The sequence below is a fragment of the Tetrapisispora phaffii genome, chromosome 5 (assembly GCF_000236905.1).
Source record: "Tetrapisispora phaffii CBS 4417 chromosome 5, complete genome".
Classification (NCBI taxonomy): Eukaryota; Fungi; Ascomycota; class Saccharomycetes; order Saccharomycetales; family Saccharomycetaceae; genus Tetrapisispora; species Tetrapisispora phaffii.
This window is the reverse complement of record NC_016524.1, coordinates 311,849-332,903: the sequence shown is the minus strand read 5'-3', so window position 1 is coordinate 332,903 and position 21,055 is coordinate 311,849. Positions and strand designations below refer to the sequence as shown.

Genomic DNA, 21,055 nt, shown 5'->3' with positions numbered 1-21,055 from the left:
CAAAGCGGATTTCGATACTTAATTTCGTTACCAACAACAGGTTTTCATTCTTTTATAGTCTAGATAATATACATTAATATCAATTGGCTCGACAGAATTTCAAATTTGCATTTTGACAGTTTTTTTATTCATACTATTACTATTACTATTTCTATTGCTGCTCATTTAAAGGAAGACTATAACATTTACTGAATCCATTATTTGATTACGAACTTTCTCGTTTGTTATTAATACACTATGACTGAAATTCTCAAAATAGATTCACCTAAATGTGTAAATTGTAAGTTAGTCATTGATGATAATAAATTTTTCAGAATAGATGACGATAAATGGCATATGAATTGCTTTGAATGTTATAACTGTCGTGATAAATTGAATATAGATTCAGATTTTCTTAGAATTGGAAATGATCAAAAATTACTAATATGTTCAAAATGTTCAAACTATCAATGTGCAAGTTGTAATGATCACATAACGAATATGGCAATAATATTAACGAATAATGAAGCATATTGTAAAAAATGTTTTAAATGTTTTAAATGTGAAAAAGAAATAGAAGGACTAAAATATGCAAAAACAAAAAAGGGTCTACTCTGCATGGGTTGTCATGAGGTGATTTTAAATAGAAAGTCCGCGATAGAACAACAGAAGAAAAAGGACAAGCTCTATTTACAAGAACACAATAGGTCAAGGTCACTGGATACATACCAGTCGAATCTAGTCATTCCAAAGAGATCGACTAGACGAACAGTAGTTTCTCCTAACCGTAATGCTCAAAGCAACAGAAATTCCAAGCTGATTTCTACTGAAGAAATCAACAAAATTAACAGTAAAGGTGAGTTGTTAAAGGATATCTCAACTTCTAATCATTCTGAAGATATTGACAAGTTTCCAGACTTTCTAGTGTCTAATGACAGAAAAATCTCATCTCATATAAAATCTAATTCAGAGAGCGTAATACCACAATTTCTACCTGGGGAAAACTCAAATTCTAAACCCAACCAAGACACTAATCAGAAAGTTCACGACAGAAAAACTTCTATAGATGAAATATTAAATTCAACATTAGAGAATTTTGACTTTGATGAAGAATCAAAGATAAGAAAAGCATCTTTAAAGGCACCTAATGTAGAAATTCGTAAAAATAGCACTTCTAGTACAGATGCTAAAAACTTAACTATGGATGATAAAAATATCATGGTTTCACCAAAGAGACATGGTATAATTGTATCTAACCAAATGAAGGCTGATGTGAATTCTGAACATCTGAATTACCTTAGTGCTGACAAACAAGAAACAACTAACAGCATATTTTATGGAAAATTTAGAACACCGGTAGGTAGTATAGATCTGACAAACAATGCAATCAATAGTCCGATTTCCGTAAATGCCTCTGATTTTAAAGGAGGCTTGACTACTGATTTAAGATTAAATTCTACACAAGAACATGATGACAAGGTTGAAAAAGTTAATGGGTTAGCTATTAATTTTCAAACGACAGATAAAGAAAACATTGATGCTACAAGCAATCCTCATTTGATAGATCCTCAATTAAATACTTCCGACTCTGGTCAAAGTTCAAATGATCTAAGTTTGCCTGTTATAACTAATACAAATACAACTAATAGTAATCAGAATTCACTTTCTGATAATGGTGGTAAGAAAAAATTATCTAGGTCACTTTCAAAGATTTCCAGAAATCTTGTTTCGAATTTCAAACCCAAACAAACAGGAAACTTTAAACCGGCACAACCTAATAATGATTCACCATATGTGACCAAAATTGATGATTCGTTGGATACCCACTCAGGTTGGGGAGTTTTTTCCCAGAAGAACAATACATCTAATATTGATAATATAACATCATCAAAAGCAACTAAAGAAACGAGGCATTCTAGTAGAGGAAAAAGTGATAGTACTATTTATTCAGATCAAAAAGCCCGAACCATAGACAATACTGCGATGGGATCAACTTTTTCACATGCTGATGAAGATGCTAAATATACACATTTACGTTCGAATAGTAATTTGGCGAACAAATCTCTAAATACTCCAGAATCAGCTGCAGAGCTGTCATCCGTTACTCCTTCCATGGACACTAACAGCACTTTTACAAGGTTTAATGCAACCCCATCTACTAGTAGTCACCATTATAGAAAATCAAGCTTACAAGGTGTTGATAACATTTTAAAGGAAGATGTTGCTGCATTATCTTTATCCGTACCTCAATCGATGGCTACGTATTCTTTAGACCCGAAAGAAGTTTCTTCTCCTACAGCAGCTATGCTATCGAAAGAATTAGCAGAATTGGACTTGAGTCTGAGAAAAATGAAGTTGGAACTGAGAAATATGGAAACCTCTAAATCAAGACTCTCAAATGAGATTGATAATTTAAGAAAACTAAAAGACTCTTTAATTGGTGAAGTTGAACAGTTGAAGTCTGAGAGAAATTCCCTTGCATCATTGTACCCAACCAAAACAGAACAATCAATCAAAGAAGAAGAAACTGATGAATTATATACCGGGCTGACTCCAAAAAAGCAGACCAATTCTGTTAATGAGTTAACGAATATTCACAGCTCTAATTCAAAATCGAAATTTTGGAAATTATTTTCAAGTGATAGTCCATCTGTTTATGGTTCTCCTCAACAACAATCTAATACTAAACTATCTCCTCAACCACCAAATAAGAAACTATTTGGAAACAACCCCAAGAATTTGGGAAATTCATCTGAACATCCAAAGCTTGATATTTCGGAACCAATTAACTTGAAATCCAACGTTTTTGAATACCCAACAGATAAATCTCGCTCGTTGGGAAAACCTTCTTTTTCTGGATATAATTTGAACAATTCATTAAGTGGTGAGAATCTATATGGCTCATTACTGGTTAAGAGATGTATATATGAAGGTGCTATGGTGCCGATGCTCATTACAACTTGTATTTCCTATATCGAAAAGAATGAAAATAATCTAAAAACTGAAGGTATCTACAGAAAATCAGGTTCTCAAAAATTAATAGAAGAAATTGAAAATGAATTTAAACCGATTAAATCAACTCAAGAAATGTCTGAGACATTGAAAAGCCTCTTGGATTCTGATGTAAATGCAGTTAGCAATGTTTTAAAAAGATATTTGCGTAAATTACCTAATCCATTAATTCCGTTTGAAGTATATGAACCATTGATAGAAATAACAAAGAATAGTGATTTAATAACTGCGTTACCTAATAATGAAGAACAAAAGAATTCTAAAACCATAGAACTTTTTAATTTTACATTATCATCATTTAAAAAATTATTGAATACTATTCCTGTTGAACATTATGTTTTATTAAGAATTTTAAGCAACCATGTTAATAAAATTGCTCAATTCAGTCAATGGAATTTAATGAACTTATCAAATTTAGCCATTGTATTCAGTCCAAGTATAATTCATGACATTACTGGGGAAAAGGATATGATTGATATGAAATTCAGAAATTATGTTACACAATTTATTTTTAAGAACTATGAAGAATTGTTTTTATAAATAAGTGCTCATACTTTTGCATATGTACCAAGATATTAGTCATACTGCCGTTTTTTTGTTTATTTTCTTTCCTATTTTATTAAAAATGTAACAATGGCGTAAAAATAATGTAAAATTTGTATTAATATTACATAAAATAAATCTATAGACAATGAAATTGGTGAAATGAATATATAATAATTAAAATAAAACAGATTTATTGTAGTTGTTGTTTTTAGTTTAATCTAATGCAATTCGCTTTTTTATTAATGAATATCTTTTACTTCTGATCTTGAAAAAGATTCTAGTTTCTTATTTCCAACTCTAATCAAATATTCTATAGTGGTAAAATCTTTTCTCGATATGCTTTTATTTTTATCGAATTCATCATGTATATATTTGAAAAAATGACTTTGGTTTTCTATCGGTTTTTTGTAAGCAATTCTTAGAGAATTTCTATAAAGATGAATAGCCTCTTTTTGCAGTCCACTAAATTTGCCACGCATTTTACAAATGATTAAGTAACTTACTGTTATTTTTACTTTCAGAGAAATCGGTATATGAACTAAGAAAATAAAGATTATATGAATATGTTCATATATACATTTAATTACATCAATAATTCACATTAAATAATACTTTGTTTTATTTTTTTCTTAGCATCCATTACTATATACTAAAATATAATTAAGGGTTAGTAGACATTGCTAAGTGAAACGTTCGATATTATTTGACCGAACAAATCTTATTAAGACAAAAAAAGAACAATATTAGTTAATTATCACGTGCTAATATTAACCTTTCAAGAATGAAATCATGCTTCAATCAATTGTGCATTATGGCCTACATAAAAAAAACAATATGTCACTAGTTGACATATACATCATTATGAATAATGATGTATAGATCCATATATATCATATAATTACATAATCTTATTTATATATTTTATTATATTGTAGTCTGTCTGGTATCATAGTCAATTCATTAAAAGCCTTTTTTTACGCTATATGATTTGGTTGTATGTGTGTGCGTCTACCCGGTTAAGTTGCTTCATGTTGATGGCAACGGAAAGGACTCGGCAAACTGTGTTTCGGCTAATCTCGGTTGTTCTCGGTCTACAACTTCCCCATGAAGCAACATTCGGAAAGAACAGACAAAAGCAAAGAGTTCCCGATACAGCATGAACTCCATGTTCATATAAAATGTTATTTCGGTTATTCACGGCATAATAAATATATACAACATGATGAGTTGATGATGGATGTCGATATATAATTTTAAAGATGATCATACTGTAAACTATACGATAACTGTACTAGAACTATTTACTTTAAAGTTTGCAGCTAGTAACCTAATGACGTTTGTTGATAGGTGATGAGAAACTGTGTATAAACTAAAGAATAAAAAACAATCGACCTCATAGGTATCGAAATATTTTCCATTACATGCATTAATTTAGAAATGTATATAAATGCATCTTATATTGTTTAATATATAAATTTTAAATTATCATAACTACTCTTTCTTATGTCATTTTACTTCTTGTATTTCGATTCTTTAATACATTTCAAAAACATAATACACTAGAAACACTTATAACGCTGAATTGTACGCACAAAGTAAAATGGCACCAGTATTAGGAGATGTTGTTCATTCTGATACAAGTCTCTCTGATTTGAATGAACATTCCAATAAAATGACAATTAGTAGTCTTATTACAAGTACGCCAAATAGAATTCCTTTTGGTAAATATATATTTAGAAGACTACAGTCATGTGGTACTAAATCTGTATTTGGTGTACCTGGTGATTATAATTTAAATCTTTTAGAACAAATGTATGATGAGGAGGATTCGATTACTCCTAATGAAATTCAGTGGATAGGTTGTTGTAATGAATTGAACGCGGCATATGCTGCCGATGGATACTCTAGATACACTAATAAGATTGGTTGTTTGATAACCACATATGGTGTTGGCGAATTAAGCGCTATCAATGGTATCGCAGGTGCCTTCACAGAAAATGTAAAATTACTACATATAGTAGGTGTCGTTTCGCAGGATAAAATGAAAAGCGGCAGAAATTTTCATCATTTGATTCCAAACAAAGAGAACGCTAACTTGCAAGCTCCAAACTATCAAATATGTAAAGACATGATTGATAATAAAATTTCCTGTAGCACAAAATTTTTGGATAATATTGCAACTGCCTGTGATGACTTTGATGATTTATTGAGGGACATTTTTAAAAATTCTAAGCCTGGATTTTTATTTATTCCAGAAGAATTTTCTAATTTAATGGTAAGTGATGCTAATTTATTTTTGGTTCCAAAAATAACTCTTGAAGATTCTATTATCCCTTCTCCAATCTCATATGACTCCATTGATAGACTTACCCAAATTACTAAAGACCTGATTTATCAAAGTAAGAGACCAGCAATTATTGGTGATATATTGGTCGATAGGTTTGGTGGAACAACAATATTAAATGAATTGATTCAAAACACAGGGATATGGAATTTTTCTACCATTATGGGTAAATCAATAATAAATGAAGCTAATGAAAATTATATTGGTCTTTTTAGTGGTGACGATGGGAAGCAAGAAGTAAATGATAAAATTAGACAATGCGATTTAATATTGCACTTTGGTATTGATACTAATGAAGTCAATTCTGGTGTGTATACTCTAGAAAATTATTACCCTAAAAATGCTAAAATTATTGAATTTCATTCAAATTATATCAAGATTAAAGATAATTCCACTAGCAGAGTTGACCTGTATAAAAATTTAAATTTTATTCATGTATTGAAAAGACTGAATAAAATACTTGATACATCAAAATTACTATTTGACTATCCATATATTTCCAAGAATATACAAACTGAATGCAGTGACGATGAAAAGAGTAACAAAGTCATAACACAAGATTATATTAAGGATGCAATATTAAAACTTTTAAATCCTGGTGATATTTTACTGTGTGACACCGGCACATTCCAATTTTCCGTTCGTGATTACCAGTTGCCGCCACAAGTTAAATATATATCACAAAGTTTTTACTTATCAATTGGTATGGCGTTACCTGCATCACTAGGTGTTGGTATTGGTATGAAAGATTATCCAAATATTCATATAAAACCAGATGACAGCATAATAAAGACTCAACCAAAATTGATTTTATGTGAAGGAGATGGTGCTGCACAGATGACTATTCAGGAAATATCCACATTGATTAGATATAAAATTCCAATTAGTATATTTTTATGGAATAATGATGGATATACAATTGAAAGGGCTATTAGAGGACCTACAAGAGATTATAATGATATTCAACCATGGAATTGGACCATGTTAATTAAATCCTTTGAAACTAATATAAAATCATTTATTAAGACATATAAAGTTACAGAACAACAAGAATTTAAAAATTTATTGACAAAAATTAAACAAAATAATTTCAATGAAGATAGTTTAAATTTTATCGAAGTTCAATTAGGTAGGCTTGATGTTCCACATATTTTACAAGATTTCATGGATAGAATGAAGAAAAGGGCAACTGCAAAAGCGCTTTCAGATTAACATACACACATGCATATGTACATATGATTTAAAACGCAATACAATAATGGGATCTTTTTTTTTGTTTGTGACACCTATTGATTGTGAAGGTCCATATATATAAATGTATGTATCTCTCTATATGTAAATATATATATCAATGTATTTATTTCCAGAGAAATTAAATAGAGTGTTTCAGAGATTCGTATAAAATTACTTTGTAAGTAAACAATCGTATAATTCACCTGGAGAAGTGACAAGGCAAAGAAGGAACAATCAGTATCATCGCTGATCTTAGCTAATAATAACGATTTTCAACAGATTCGTTCTTTCTTCTTTTGAGAATTGCAAGAAGAACTAAATATGAACCCTCTGTCTCGCAATTTAATTCCAATACGGTACATAACTGAGAATCCACCGTACAACAACAACCAAAAGAGGAAAGAGTTGGGTAACTCAGCGTTAACTGCGTTAAATACCGTGTACATTTTCTCTCTGCCCTTTACGCTTCTTCGTAAAAACAATCCCTAAAAAACGTCCGTACCGAAAGACTGCACCATCTACGTACACCCAGCTTGTAAGCGTTGTGCTTCTGCGTTTCTGTGCACGAGTTACGGGAAAAGGGTGAACACCGTTACGCTTAAGAGCATCTGGTCCTGCCGTACTTTCAGTGACTGTTATAATAAGTAAATATTAAGGACGGCAACAACAATAACATTAACAGAGAAAAATCCGAACAAAAATGTAAAGGGGCTTTGGACATTGTAAGGGTTGTTTATAGCTTTTCCTGCAGTGCCCACTTTCTTCTGTACAGAGGGTCAAAATTGTTGTTGTGTGTGCGTTTTTTTCTGTCTTCTTAACAAAAAATTTAGAATTTCTTTCTTCTGCTTTTCTTCTTTCCGGCGACCTTGTATCCAAATATGAGAAAGTCAATTTATATCGTTTTTGTGTTTTGTCAAAAAAGGTTTTATTGCTTTTTTTCTTTTCGACCAAGAAAATTTTAATATATAAAAAGAGAGGAAACGAAAATAAATATTATTTTGAAGGAAAATTTCAATATTTTTTTTCAAATAATAATTAAATTAATATTGTACTTTTTTTCTATTAGTTTAGTTTCCGTTGCCTTTTTGTGAAAAATAAAGTAGTATACTGTCCTGTTTTCCCAAAAGACTAGAAGTACCAGAAAAACCAATAAATATAGATATTATATTAAAGATGTCTGCTGCTTTAGATAAATCCTTAGATGAAATTATCGGTTCTCGTAAGAAACCAGCCAGAGCTAGAATCACTAACACTCGTCGTGCTGCCGGTCCAAGAAGAGTAGCTAAGAATGCTGTTGCCGGCCGTCGTGTTGCTTTAACTCAAAGAAATGTTAGAGCCAGAGTTCAAAGAGCTGCTGCTCCAGTTAATGCTGCTCAAAGAGTCGCTGCTTTGTTACAGAACACAAAAGAAGCTAGAGTTAACGTCGAAGGCTTACCAAGAGAAATTAAACAAGATGCTGTTAGAGTATGTTAAAAGATTTAAAAAAATATTAAAACATGAAAATAGTATCGTTATATTATTTTCATGTTTTTAATAATAATAATAACAACAATAATAATAATAATAAGAGTTTTTGCAATCATTACTATTTATTAAGTTGCTGAACTCGGAGGAACTGAATTATTCTATTCGATTTGTATATTCGATTCTTTCTTATTGTCATATTGATTATGACTTTTATATTTGTTATTCTTTAATGGTTTAACAAATACAGAAAGAAAAAGAAAAGAATCGGACAACAAAAGTTTTTACTTTCTTGTATGTGAGTGTGATATATTTGTTTTATCTTCAAATCATTGAATGTTGTGGTTTTTTTTATTTATTTACAAAGAGAGGATAATAAATTCATTGAGAGTTCAAAATAAAAAGCAAAAAATTATCAAAACGGTTGTAACTGATCGAAACTGCGTATGGATACGTATTTCAATTACTGATTTTGTTTTTTAGTAAATTTTTTTTTGATTTTTTAATAAAGACTCTAAACAAACATGGTTGATTTATTTTTACCACCTTTCATATTGTCTTGTAAATTAAAGAAAAAGAAAAAGAAACATATTTGAATGATATTAACAATATACATCATGTGGATTTCAAGTTAACAATAGAGTTTGGAAATAACTATGCCACGTATAGTAAGGGCTATCGTGGTAGTATTCTTATTTTTGTTCTATTGTTAGGAGTTCACACATTATTATTCAAAATAATAATTCATCTGCTAAGACCGTTTTCTAATCATTTACTTATTATCACCTTTTCAATTTGATAATTGAATAAGAAAATAAAAGATATCAAAGCGTTATTTTAAATATTTTTGACTCGGTCTTCTAATATTGAAACGCTATCATAATAGCACTGCAATAATACATATTTTCAAAATAAATTGCTAGTGGCAGTGATAATATAATTTTAAATTATTCAAGTTATCAAAGTCTGATTACTATTTGAATGATCATCATCTAATGAAGGCAATCATTAGTGATATAAAAGTTTTCCAAATTAACAAAGATATTAAAGCCTGTATTATGAAGTCATTTAAGCCTGATAAGTATGGAGGATCAATTAATTTTGTAATCTTTCAATCTTATCAGTATTTTGGGGAAACAGTTGCGTGACTTATGTAAATTATACTTGCTTCCGTTATGCGATTAACTTTTATTATGATAGTATTGTTCGATTAATTAGAAACTGGGATATATTTGATAGTAAATATGATTGAAGATTAGATGATTTTTATGCCTATCTCGATGGGACTATTTGAATATCCAAATGAAGAAATCAATGGGTAAAAAGGTAATGAAGATATAAATGAAATATATTATATGATTGGAATCGGAGAGTGGTTTAATATTAATATTTTGATTATAATGAACGTTCATTTAATATGGAATAATCTTGAAAACAGATAAAAGGAAATCGCTGTTCATTATTATTATTATTATTATTATTATTATTATTATTACTGTTGACATGGTTCAATTTTGCTAACATTTTTTAAATTATTAATTTATTTAATAATTTTTCATTAATTTATAGGAATTTTTTTCTTCTGAAGTTGGTGGTGTCCAAAGAGTTTTACTAAGTTACAACGAAAGAGGTAATTCTACCGGTATGGCTACTATTACTTTCAGAAATGGTGAAATGGCTAAGAGAGCTGTAGCCAAATTCAACGGTGCCCCAATTGATGGTGGTAGATCTAGATTAAAGTTAAACTTAATCATCGATCCAACTGCTCAACCTGTTAGAACCTTAAACGAAAGAATCACCGCTCTACCAAGAGGTGTTCCTTCTCAAAGAGGCCAACAAAGACCTCACCAAAGGGGCCAACAAAGACCTCAACAAAGAGGCCAACAAAAACCTCAACAAAGGGGCCAACAAAGAGCTCCATCTAGAAAAGCTGCTGCTGCTAAGGCTGAAAAGCAAAAGAGAAGAGAAAAGCCAGTCAAGAAAAGTTTAGAAGAATTAGACAAGGAAATGGCCGACTATTTTGAAGAAAAGAAATAATTATAATGGTCACGAAATGAGTACTTTGTTTACGTTTTTTTATAATTTAAGTTTTAATCGTGCTGTGAGCTAGATGGTGATCTATAAAATTAGATTTTATACGTATTTGTATATAAAGTAACCATCTGTACATATTTAACATGTAATATATGAATTATTATTATCAAGGATTTTGTAATCTTTAAAATGCTGACGGGGTAAATTTACTATTGATTAATTATGTAAAACTTTATGTAACATGTACGCTTTTTGATAGATACGTATATACAGTAATATTAAACAGAATATTATTTAATTGTGTTTAATTTCTAGTTAATACTAGAAGGTAAAATTGAAATCATATGCAGTTAGTCGTTCTCTCTTCTATCTAAAAATCCTAATCGATCTCCCCCTTTCCTACTCAAATAACTATTACCTGATCCCTCATACTTACTCTTTCTCTGATATTTAGATCCTCCAGCATCAGAAGAATCATCCTTAGGGAGAGGAAATCCTGGTTTAATTTTGGCTAAATTTGAATAATAATCGCCAGTGTTTTGTTCAGTAGCTGAAACTTTTACATTTGGTTGAAACTTAGAGGCCTTTTTGGATTTGACATTGTTTTTAGCAACAAACAATGCACCAAATCCTATAACTGTGATTATTGCTAATTTCTTCCTATTTTAATATCCTTACCACAGTGAGCAATAAATTTTCTATGTTAGTTTAATCTTGAAAATATATAATTTCTGGTGATTTTTTATTCATAAGATTTGATGAAATACATACCCTAAAGCTTCAAAAGCATTGGAGTTCATGTTGTAGATATGTGTATAATAATTGTTTTTGTCCCAGTTTATTCAACTATTACAAAATTGAGTATATAGCAGAGTATGGATTGTCTTTGCCATCGTTGTTTCTTTCAACCCTTGTCTTTATACCAAATGGGTTTTTTTAAGTTGTATTTCCTAACCTTATAATAAAGTCAATTGCCCGAATTTAACAAAAAAACAGTAAGGCAATAAAGAAAATATATCTAAAAGAGTATGCAATGATCATAAAATTTGCAAGAATGGAGTATATTAAATGCTATAAATTATGTAATGATGATATTCACATAGAAAGAAGTGGTTAAGTTAATTTTGTAGTTCAATTAAAATAATTAGGGATGTGTAGTATGTTTATAATTTTTGACACTATATCTTGGATAGGGTTTCATAAACGTAAAATACCGTTGCATTTGCTGGAACAGCTCTTATTAAAGTAATACCAAGCCCACGATAAAATCCTTTAATACCTTGTTTTAACATAATAGATTTAAAGGCCTCTGTGAGTGATTTGTGTTCAGTTTGCATTACCGACTTGACCGTATCTGCAGGAAATATGGTAGCATTAAATGCTAATCCTGACGAACCACCACTGATTAACAATTCCCAAGTACAATTATCTTTGATTTCTGGGTTTTTCTTTTGTCTTCTTTTCAGCAACGATGATTTGAGTAATTCATATGTAGAAAACCATGCCACTCCACCTACAGATTCTCTAATGAAGGTACTTGATTGACCTTTCCATAAACCAAACACGCCGTTTGACTTCAACACATCAAAAATGGTCGGAAGTATTTTATTAGAGTATTTTATCGTCACATTAGTTGCGTTATGGATGTTTAAAACTTGCAATCTACATTTAATTAGCTCCACAGGGGTAAGTACAAAACTTGCACACGAGCCAGCAAACGCACCTGAGACGATGATATTTTGTAATGATGACAATTGAAGGTTAGATCTTGATTCTAAAAATTTTGAGCATTGATTATAGGAAAGAAATAAAACTGCATTTTCCATAGCTGCTCCTACTAGAGGTGAAGATATCCCTTGGAAAAAACCTCTTCTAATCCCTTCATTCTTGTATGTGTACTTTATGCAAGACCAAGTATTGGGAAACAATGTCGAACTTTGGGTCTGTAATCTAACTTTCACTGTGTCAAATGGATATTCAATGATTTTTCCTAAGCACCCAGCAATTGATCCATAAAAAATATCGGTGAGGGCATCGTTTTGACTTAGTTCAACACTAGAATGTTTTGGTTCCAAATCAGCAGACATGTATGATATATGCTGTAAAATGCAAATGATAGTAAATGAATGAAAAAAATAAATGCAGATATTTACTTATTTTTAGTAAAAAATAAAATCTTCTCTGGAGTATAGATGGGATGCCTTATGTGAAAATCAGTACCTTTTTATGATGTATGTTCAATACAACAATTACTTTGGAGAAGAACAATATGTTGAACACTCGCTTATAATGGTTCCCTTTAATGGCTCTTATATATATATTTATATATTTATAAATGTGTATAAGATACCGATGAGATAATTGAACTTTTTCTATATTGATCTGGAGTTCCCTGCTAGTAAGTAAAACAAGCTAATGTATTTTCACGTGAGGAATTAGCTTAACTTACTGTATCGTTACAACACAAACTAATGCAAAACAGCCACTTACAATTGTGAAGACAATTTTTCTGTCAATGTAAGGAGCAACGAGGGAACCTTTGCTTTGCTTTTGTTCACAATTAATAAAAGAAATGGAAAAAGTGGGCAAACTTCAATAGTAAAGAGATGAATAACTTAAGGTGACTCAATAGAAACCATAGACTCATTCATTACACACAAATGAAAATGATAATCGATCAGAAGCATATATCTGAGTTCCTCTAGGGTGATGCAGAAGATGTTTTGTTAATTTGGTTCCGGTAGTAGTAGTATCAGCATAACCTAGTCTACTTCTCACAAAGAAAGTTTTATCTAAATCTTCATAATGACAATAATTTTTATTTTCGAAACGTAATTTTCAAGTTTTTCAAAATTCTTTGTTTACTATGAAAACTGTGTAGAAAGTGAGAATACGAACTTTGAAATTTCAATTATTACTCATCTCGAACTATGTTAGTCATAATTGAAATAATCTTAAGAAAGTGGCATTGAATATATAAAAGGTGATATTTTTTATAAATTAGCAACAAAGATGAGACTACAGGTCACTAATGCTATTTTTATATTTGTTGATACGGGTTGATGTATTCCTTTATTCTATAAATTATTAAAAAGTGTATCTATTTTCTCTTTGGTTACTTTTGTAACAGATCGTGACTTGACTGTTTCTTCTAAGAGTAGTTCTAGTTCTTGTAGGTTTCTTTTTAGATCTGAATTGTAGTTATTTAAATATGTAGATGGATTTGAATTTCCATTATTTTGAGTTTCAGATCCCTGGAATTGTTCAATTGCCTTAAATAAAGTTGTTAAGATTTCAGTGTCTTCATGTATATTTTTTAAGATACTCTCACCATATATTATAGCGGTACATTTATTAGTTAACTCATCTCTAATGTTGTTATATTCATTTAATGTCGTTAAATATTTTTTTTCTTGTTCATCTTCAGTATCTTCGTCTAGGCCACGAACTAAAGACATTTGTGGTAAGTTGAATATATCAGATATTAATTTGTTTATAGATATGGAGTCATTTAGATCTTTCGACTTTGCATTCTGTTTCAATATTTCTGTACCAATCGAATATTTAGGTACTTCCCCAACGAACTCATTTATTTGTAAAATTTGTGAACGTCTTAATTCTTGTTCCAAGTCATATATGTTCTTGGCTAGTAGATCTTTTTTGTTCTGTGATAGCTTTAATCCTTGATTTTTATTATATTCTTGTGTGATCAGGTACAATAAATCATGCGGAATGTCATCTAACTTGCTTATATTATTGATCGAAGTATTGACAGAGTTGTTAACTTCCTTTTCAATATAATCAAGGATTTCTGAATACATTATTGGTAGTTTGTCATGGGGCAGTAGCAGTTTGCGCTGATCAAATTAATTTGCTAACTAGCAAGGCTTTTGAATTTGAATTTACATCTTTTTACTTTTATTTTTATACCTAACGCATCTAGCTGGAGACGCGTTAAATAAATTTGAAAACACAGCACCTTAAATTACTTTAAAAGAATGACACTATGATATTGTTTAATCATGAAATTGGTATTAATAAAATAGCAGTGCAAGTGATTCACCTGACGTAGAAGAATAGCTTGTTTATCCTTTTTAATGTTTTTAAAACTTGAAAATATAGCTAAAATAGAATGTTCGCTTGCTAAATATTTTAATTAAAATCTATCCAAAGTCAACGCATCAGGTTAACTTGAAGAACTCAGTGTAAATAATCAAGGGAGTTATCGATCTTATAAATTCTTATTAAATTAATGCTATATGGTGATGAAAATACTTTTAATGTTTTCTTCCCTAATTTGACTTGAAAGCAAAAATACATGAAGGAAATATAATTTCTGAATTTGTTTAAGAGCAGCTCTGATTTTTTTTCTTATCAGAGGAACGATGCAGAGAACTTATTAGCTACATATATGTCTTTGAAAGTTTGCATGTGTGATATTTGGCTAGTATTTTTAACCGCTGGATCAAATACAAATTGGATTGTAAAATTATATGACAAAATTGCTCAATAGTTGAATTCATTGCTTTAATATATTAAAATGTGGTTAAATTATATACTATATAATTAGATTAATCTCTCTGGTCTCTTGGACCTGGATCAATGAATTATTTACTACTGATTACCGGGGTTTATATATACATAATATTCCAATCTACCGTTCTGTCCAACGAAACGACGTCGTCGAGTTGAACACGTACGGCAGACTGATGGTTCTACAGTACTATTTATGCATTAGAAATTCTGCTATTACATTCTTGCAGGCACTATTGTTTCAGGTTTGCAACAATAATCTCCTAAAAAGGTAATATCTGGTATCGTATATTCACTTATACGTCCAGTGACATTTCCAACAAAAATATCTTGTGGGTTTAAGTTCTGAGTACAAACAACTTTGGAGCTTTTCCAAACCCAAAACCACGTTATCATCAACTTTCTTTAAATTTGATGGTTTCTGTAATAGAATCCGGGATAGTTTAATGGTTAGAATCCGCGCTTGTCGCGTGCGGGATCGGGGTTCAATTCCCCGTTCCGGGAGTATTTTTTTTAATTAATTTTCTTTACAGTTAACTCTCAGTATAATCGACTTAATTACCAAATTTACCATATTATATCCCATCAACTCATACATTATAGAAATAATTACCAAAATTTTTATTAATTAAATTATATATTAAGTATACATTTTTATTATGTTTTTTTAATTGTAAAAGATTGATTAATGCAAGGTTTTTTTTAATAATAATTTTTTATCTTTTTGTGTCTATAAAATTACAATTGTAATACTTGTAATTGATGCTTAGCCCTTCTAGTAAAATTAAGCGTCTGGGAAATTTGGCATAGTGGTAGCAGGTATTGGAAAGTATGTATTCTTTGAGTCTGCAAGCATACAGTATAACGAATACCAACCGCAACAGCTACTGATGATACCGAAATAACCACCTGCCATCTTAACATTGTTATTACCAATGAAATTACCGATACACAGAAATAAGAAAGTTAGATCCAAAGTGAATAGCAAACCAAATAAACCCCACGTACTCTTTAATGTGCACATTAAGACCAAAAACGTGAAAACCACCCAACCAGCTAAAAAGAAACCTGTTACGTTTTGTAACATTACTGGATCATCTGCATAGGCTGAGATACTATGAAATTGATCTGTGTTAATACAACCGTAAGAAATCCAAAAACCACCGAAAGAAGAGAACACGGTCATGGCATATGTGTCACCAGTAACAAAACATAGTAAACCAGCAAATAATTCAATAGCACCACCAAAGAACATAAATGTTGAAATCAAAAGTTTATTTTCAGTAACACCACGAACGTTAGCGTTAACTAAAGACAAAGTCAAACAAGACAAAGAGAATGAAGCTAAGCCTAATGGAACTGGATTAGCTAATTTTCTTGCAGTTGATTGTTGATGTTGAGGAGCATACGCAAGGCCATTGTTTTCTGATAGAATTTTAATTAAATCACTTTTTCTGTATAAATTTGAACCCATAGCAATGATATCACCATCACAGGTGATATCTTGGATTGTTGTCCTTTCAATATTTGAGGAGGATTGGTCATACACATGTTCCGAACCAGATTCTTTGTTCATCTTAATAATATGATAAATATGTAGTTTTTTTACTGATGTATTTTTTGATGGTGTTAAAGAGAATGGAAGAGGGAGAATATAAAATACTTAAAAAAAGAATACTCAGTAGATAGTAACAAAATAAAAAAATAAAGAATTATTTCTTTTAAACAGATGGTGAGGCTGAACGTAAATGAGTATTTGGAATTTAACAACCAAACATCATCGAAATATATTTATTTATATATAAACATGGAAGACAATGAAATTCTTGATCAAAAGTTTTTTTATTTTATTTTTGTTTCCCATTCACTTTGGAAAGTAGCTTGCATTATAATTAACATATAGAGTCATTTGAATTTTTAAAAATGATGTTAGAGCATCTTCTATTAACTTCTCACCATAATTATCTGTGTAATCCCAAGAAAAAAACAGAAAATTTTTAAAAATATATCAATGTTAATTTGAATCAAACTGTCTCTTCGTTCTTCTTCCTAATACTGAATCCAATTGAAGGTATGTGCCAAATCTCTGTAAAAAAATAATGAATAAATTAAGAAATAATTTTTTCCAGATATTTAGGCGATGAGCTTGAAAAATCTTGCAGCACAACGAAAAAGAAACAATTATAAATACAATAGAAAACACTGAAAAAATAATTTTGTGATGTTTTTTCTTTTTGTCTTTTTTTTTCGCCCCAGACAATGTTTTTCATTTTCATTTTGGAGAACTTCCCATTGTTTTGTAGCAGGGATATCGGAATAGCAGTGATATCACACCAAAAATAAACGGACTATTTCCCTTTGCGGTTGCGAAATCTCATATAGTCACGGAAAAATATGAATGTGTCTTCAAATCATACTGAGGGACTATCGAAAATGAAATAGCGAATTAACGCAGAAATCATTGTACAGATTGACAACATGAGGAAATTAAATTGAAAACAAGATCAACTGAAAGGATTGTGACCTGTAATTAAGATTCTCCTTCTACTACTGTATCTGTGTTTATTGTGTGTGAGATGAGATCTCAGATTGGGAATTTTTTGCAACGCTAACTTCTCCCAGGGAAGTCTCTTTTTTAGATTTTAATTTAGATGGATTGAATTTCTTTTTTTCTGCATATTCCGCGTTTGCTCTCTTGCCAGCGTTTTCGTACTATCATAAGTTTTATAGAGGACATGAATATCTAACGCTTTGGCAACAAAGAGGGTCTCTTTAGCCGCGGAGAGAAAGAGAGAGCGTGTGCGTGTATGTGCCAGAGGGACGAAGGGAGAGAGATACAGTACCGCTTTACATAATAATTATAATACAGATTTTTTTGAGGGTTAAAGTCGTATTGCTTTCCATGGCCGTAGCTGATGCTTTGTTATTCAAGATACCAGCAGAATTGTGCTTTCTTTTTATTGCTTATGCAATGGAGTAGTGCAACAACTTATAATTCACCAAAAAATGATATTAAATATAATTGGAATTCCAGTTTTTTGATCAGGCCGAACAAAATGGTTTTTAGTGGAATATCATCCTCAACCTGTAGTCACGCGTTTCCTTTTGATATATATTTTATCATTCGTGTTCTTCCGGTACGTCCATTCTTCTGCCCTGCTTGTTGTGTTGTCATTTCTTTTTTTTCCGAATAGAGCGTACCTATTCTTTCTCCATCTTACCCACAGTTACAAAATTGGGATCTAGTGGCATGCTCTTTACCCTGTCTTCAGTTGGTTTCCGATTAGGAAAGGTATATATATATCTATGTCTTGCCAAATATCTCCGTATAAAAGTATATTAGCTATGTATACTAGAAGGTGAATATGCCAAGAGGTAATACGGAACACTAGCTAGTTTTACGGGCTGTCTCCTGTTTGAAACTATAGTAAATATAGATGGTCTTATTATTAATTAATTAACTCGTAAAAACCGATGTAGTAACTATATATTCTCAGACAATCCCTGAAACAGCTGCTGATATCTCGGTTTTACCTTTTTGTCCGTTTTGAATTGCGTGAGTTTATTTTATGACTGTTAACATGCGATCTCAAGTCAGGTTATAGACGCTCAATAATATCGATTATTTCGGATAAATCTTTAACCACTATGTCTATATATTCCCTGTTCGTATCTTTGAGGTGCTTATTTATCTCATTTTCTAATAAGATTGTTGTACATCCTGCTGCTTTGCCGCTGAGCATGTCATCCATCGAGTCCCCCACCATTAATATTTCATCTGCTCGCAGGTCTAACTTTTGCATGATGTTCAGTATAGGATCTGGATTTGGTTTTGTGGGTACGAAATCTCGAGTCAGAATATTTTCGAAATTTTGCAACACGGTAGGTTCAATGAAATTAGATATGAAGTAATGGACTGGACCAATCAAATTTCGTGTGCATATATTTTTACTGATGTTATTTTGATGTAAATATTTCAATAACGGAATCAATCCAGGTTGAGGTACCATCTCTAACATTGCTTTGTTTTCAACACTTGCAATGTTACTGCTTGCAACTGCCCTAGCTTCTTCAGTCGGCAACCATTTGATGAAATCTAGTATATCAACTGACTTGTCGTGCAGACTAATGGACTTCCTCATCTCTACGAACATCCAAGGTTGTGGCAGGCACAATGTACCATCCATGTCAAACACAACCGACTTTATTCTGTTAGTTCTGACTGTTTCCTTCAATTGAAAGTTAGTCATTTTCGATAGTCTTAGCATTTAATCCATGCAACAATATTTGTCTTATTTGACATACTTTAATGCGTAATGTTGATTACTACTTCCGCATGAGAGTATACCTCCATAACGTGACTTGTATTTATATATCAGTTTATTAAAGCTCGGATGGAATTGATGAAAAATAATTCGTTCAATAGATTCCTCCGAAAAAATGGTGAAATTCTTCGTTTTTAACTAACTTTCAAGAAGGCACTTTATGGAGAGGGTCCTTTATTGAGCGTGACATTATAACTGGATTACTTAATTGCGAATTGGTAATGAAAACAGCGTCGATCTTTAACAGCATCTGAGATGACTGGTTCGTGCCAACAGTTAACATACACTTGTAAAGACACCACAATGTGGAGGCAGAGCATGCCCTGTTTTCTCTCCACCCTGTACATGCGTACTGTAACGATTAATGTTTAGTTCAGTACACTGCAGACGCTATTGAACCAAGCAGCTGTCCAAGAGTTTTTTAAGATCGTCGTTTAGTCAAATAGTGCTTACGCGCTATAGAGTTAGAAGCGATGGTTAAAACGGCAACTCACTTCATCAACATGTTACGAGAACTGGCAATAGTCATATATGCTGACCACCAAAGCATCGCGCAGTAGTAAAAGTGAACACCCATACCCCCCATGAGGGGACCTGTCTATTGTACCCTGAGCGCGCGACAACTCCATGATGTCTGATGGGAATGCGTTCTGTTCTGTAACCCGCGAATGTAGAGTGAACGTACATAATTACAACGCGTCCTAGAATACAGCCGCATAGACAGACACAGAGATACAGTAACTCACAGCAAGCGGGTTTTTGTGCACAACCCGTTCTACGCCGTTACCTCCAACGCTGTTCTGTCTTGCCTTCTTGTTACTAGCCAGTAGTGCGATAATTATAGAGGCGAGGACCGATATCAAGCCAGTCTGCAGTGCATCAAGGAGATCCGCGTGTTCACAACACCAGCCTAGGCGGAAACCACTCATCCATCATGATACTGCGCACATGCTTTAGTCTCCGTGTGAGAACATCGACATGCACCAGACACTCAATGTCGCTCTGTGCCCAGAACACGACACAGTCAACAAACAAGGCAGGAGCGTCGTGGACTGATTTGTCAGATCTATTCTCCCCGAGCACAAGTCACGTCAACCGACTCCCCCAGAACCAGCGGGAACACCGTTGCGAAACACGCAGACCACGATTATACCCTGACACTTGACACATATATCCGCACAATCTACACACAACGGTAATACGTTCTTTTTTCTCTCCTAACAAAACACGTGATGGACGTGAGATAACGACATGTCCCAACATCAAAACACCCAATGCGCCGTACAAAACCCAGGACTAATCGAGTTGACCCGACCAAACAAACCAAAAACCATCATTTTCTCTCCTTTTTAACGACCGTCGAACACGGCAACAGCATAAAACAACCAAGCCATATTTATTTTGTAAATGATATTTTTTACGAAACTTTAACACACGGGCATTGAAAACGTATTATATATATGCATATATGCATATATATTAGTTAGCTCTCTCTGAGAAGAAAAAATTTTCTTCTCACTTCGTTACAACATCTGGAAATTATTATATATATATATATATATATATATATATATATATATTATAA

General features: G+C 31.8%; 9 protein-coding genes and 1 non-coding gene across 10 annotated transcripts; 4 read left to right on the top strand and 6 right to left on the bottom strand.

Annotated features, from left to right (window-relative positions):
- Positions 1 to 237: 237 nt before the first annotated feature.
- On the top strand, positions 238 to 3,531 carry RGA2 (GTPase-activating protein RGA2; the record flags this gene model as incomplete). Its single annotated transcript, XM_003685641.1, has 1 exon — positions 238 to 3,531. One exon carries the CDS (start codon positions 238 to 240, stop codon positions 3,529 to 3,531), a length of 3,294 nt encoding a protein of 1,097 aa, XP_003685689.1.
- Positions 3,532 to 3,776: 245 nt separating this feature from the next.
- SDH6 (Sdh6p) lies at positions 3,777 to 4,016 on the bottom strand (the record flags this gene model as incomplete). The annotated part of the gene is made up of 1 exon (XM_003685640.1): positions 3,777 to 4,016. One exon carries the CDS (start codon positions 4,014 to 4,016, stop codon positions 3,777 to 3,779), a length of 240 nt encoding a protein of 79 aa, XP_003685688.1.
- A 1,121-nt stretch (positions 4,017 to 5,137) lies between these two features.
- On the top strand, positions 5,138 to 7,093 carry ARO10 (phenylpyruvate decarboxylase ARO10; the record flags this gene model as incomplete). The annotated part of the gene is made up of 1 exon (XM_003685639.1): positions 5,138 to 7,093. One exon carries the CDS (start codon positions 5,138 to 5,140, stop codon positions 7,091 to 7,093), a length of 1,956 nt encoding a protein of 651 aa, XP_003685687.1.
- Positions 7,094 to 8,287: 1,194 nt separating this feature from the next.
- Positions 8,288 to 10,615, top strand: YRA1 (RNA-binding protein YRA1; the record flags this gene model as incomplete). Its single annotated transcript, XM_003685638.1, has 2 exons — positions 8,288 to 8,578; positions 10,148 to 10,615. 2 exons carry the CDS (start codon positions 8,288 to 8,290, stop codon positions 10,613 to 10,615), a joined length of 759 nt encoding a protein of 252 aa, XP_003685686.1.
- Positions 10,616 to 10,962: 347 nt separating this feature from the next.
- COI1 (Coi1p) lies at positions 10,963 to 11,412 on the bottom strand (the record flags this gene model as incomplete). Its single annotated transcript, XM_003685637.1, has 2 exons — positions 10,963 to 11,272; positions 11,384 to 11,412. The coding sequence occupies 2 exons, from the start codon at positions 11,410 to 11,412 to the stop codon at positions 10,963 to 10,965; spliced, it is 339 nt and encodes a 112-aa protein (XP_003685685.1).
- A 378-nt stretch (positions 11,413 to 11,790) lies between these two features.
- On the bottom strand, positions 11,791 to 12,699 carry ORT1 (Ort1p; the record flags this gene model as incomplete). Its single annotated transcript, XM_003685636.1, has 1 exon — positions 11,791 to 12,699. The coding sequence occupies one exon, from the start codon at positions 12,697 to 12,699 to the stop codon at positions 11,791 to 11,793; it is 909 nt and encodes a 302-aa protein (XP_003685684.1).
- Positions 12,700 to 13,689: 990 nt separating this feature from the next.
- On the bottom strand, positions 13,690 to 14,433 carry NKP1 (Nkp1p; the record flags this gene model as incomplete). The annotated part of the gene is made up of 1 exon (XM_003685635.1): positions 13,690 to 14,433. One exon carries the CDS (start codon positions 14,431 to 14,433, stop codon positions 13,690 to 13,692), a length of 744 nt encoding a protein of 247 aa, XP_003685683.1.
- A 1,144-nt stretch (positions 14,434 to 15,577) lies between these two features.
- On the top strand, positions 15,578 to 15,649 carry TPHA0Etrna3D. Its single transcript has one exon. It is a non-coding gene; the product is annotated as a tRNA-Asp (tRNA).
- A 280-nt stretch (positions 15,650 to 15,929) lies between these two features.
- On the bottom strand, positions 15,930 to 16,721 carry ATO3 (putative ammonium permease ATO3; the record flags this gene model as incomplete). The annotated part of the gene is made up of 1 exon (XM_003685634.1): positions 15,930 to 16,721. One exon carries the CDS (start codon positions 16,719 to 16,721, stop codon positions 15,930 to 15,932), a length of 792 nt encoding a protein of 263 aa, XP_003685682.1.
- Positions 16,722 to 18,744: 2,023 nt separating this feature from the next.
- Positions 18,745 to 19,395, bottom strand: TPHA0E01540 (putative haloacid dehalogenase-like hydrolase; the record flags this gene model as incomplete). Its single annotated transcript, XM_003685633.1, has 1 exon — positions 18,745 to 19,395. The coding sequence occupies one exon, from the start codon at positions 19,393 to 19,395 to the stop codon at positions 18,745 to 18,747; it is 651 nt and encodes a 216-aa protein (XP_003685681.1).
- Between the last annotated feature and the right edge of the window lie 1,660 nt (positions 19,396 to 21,055).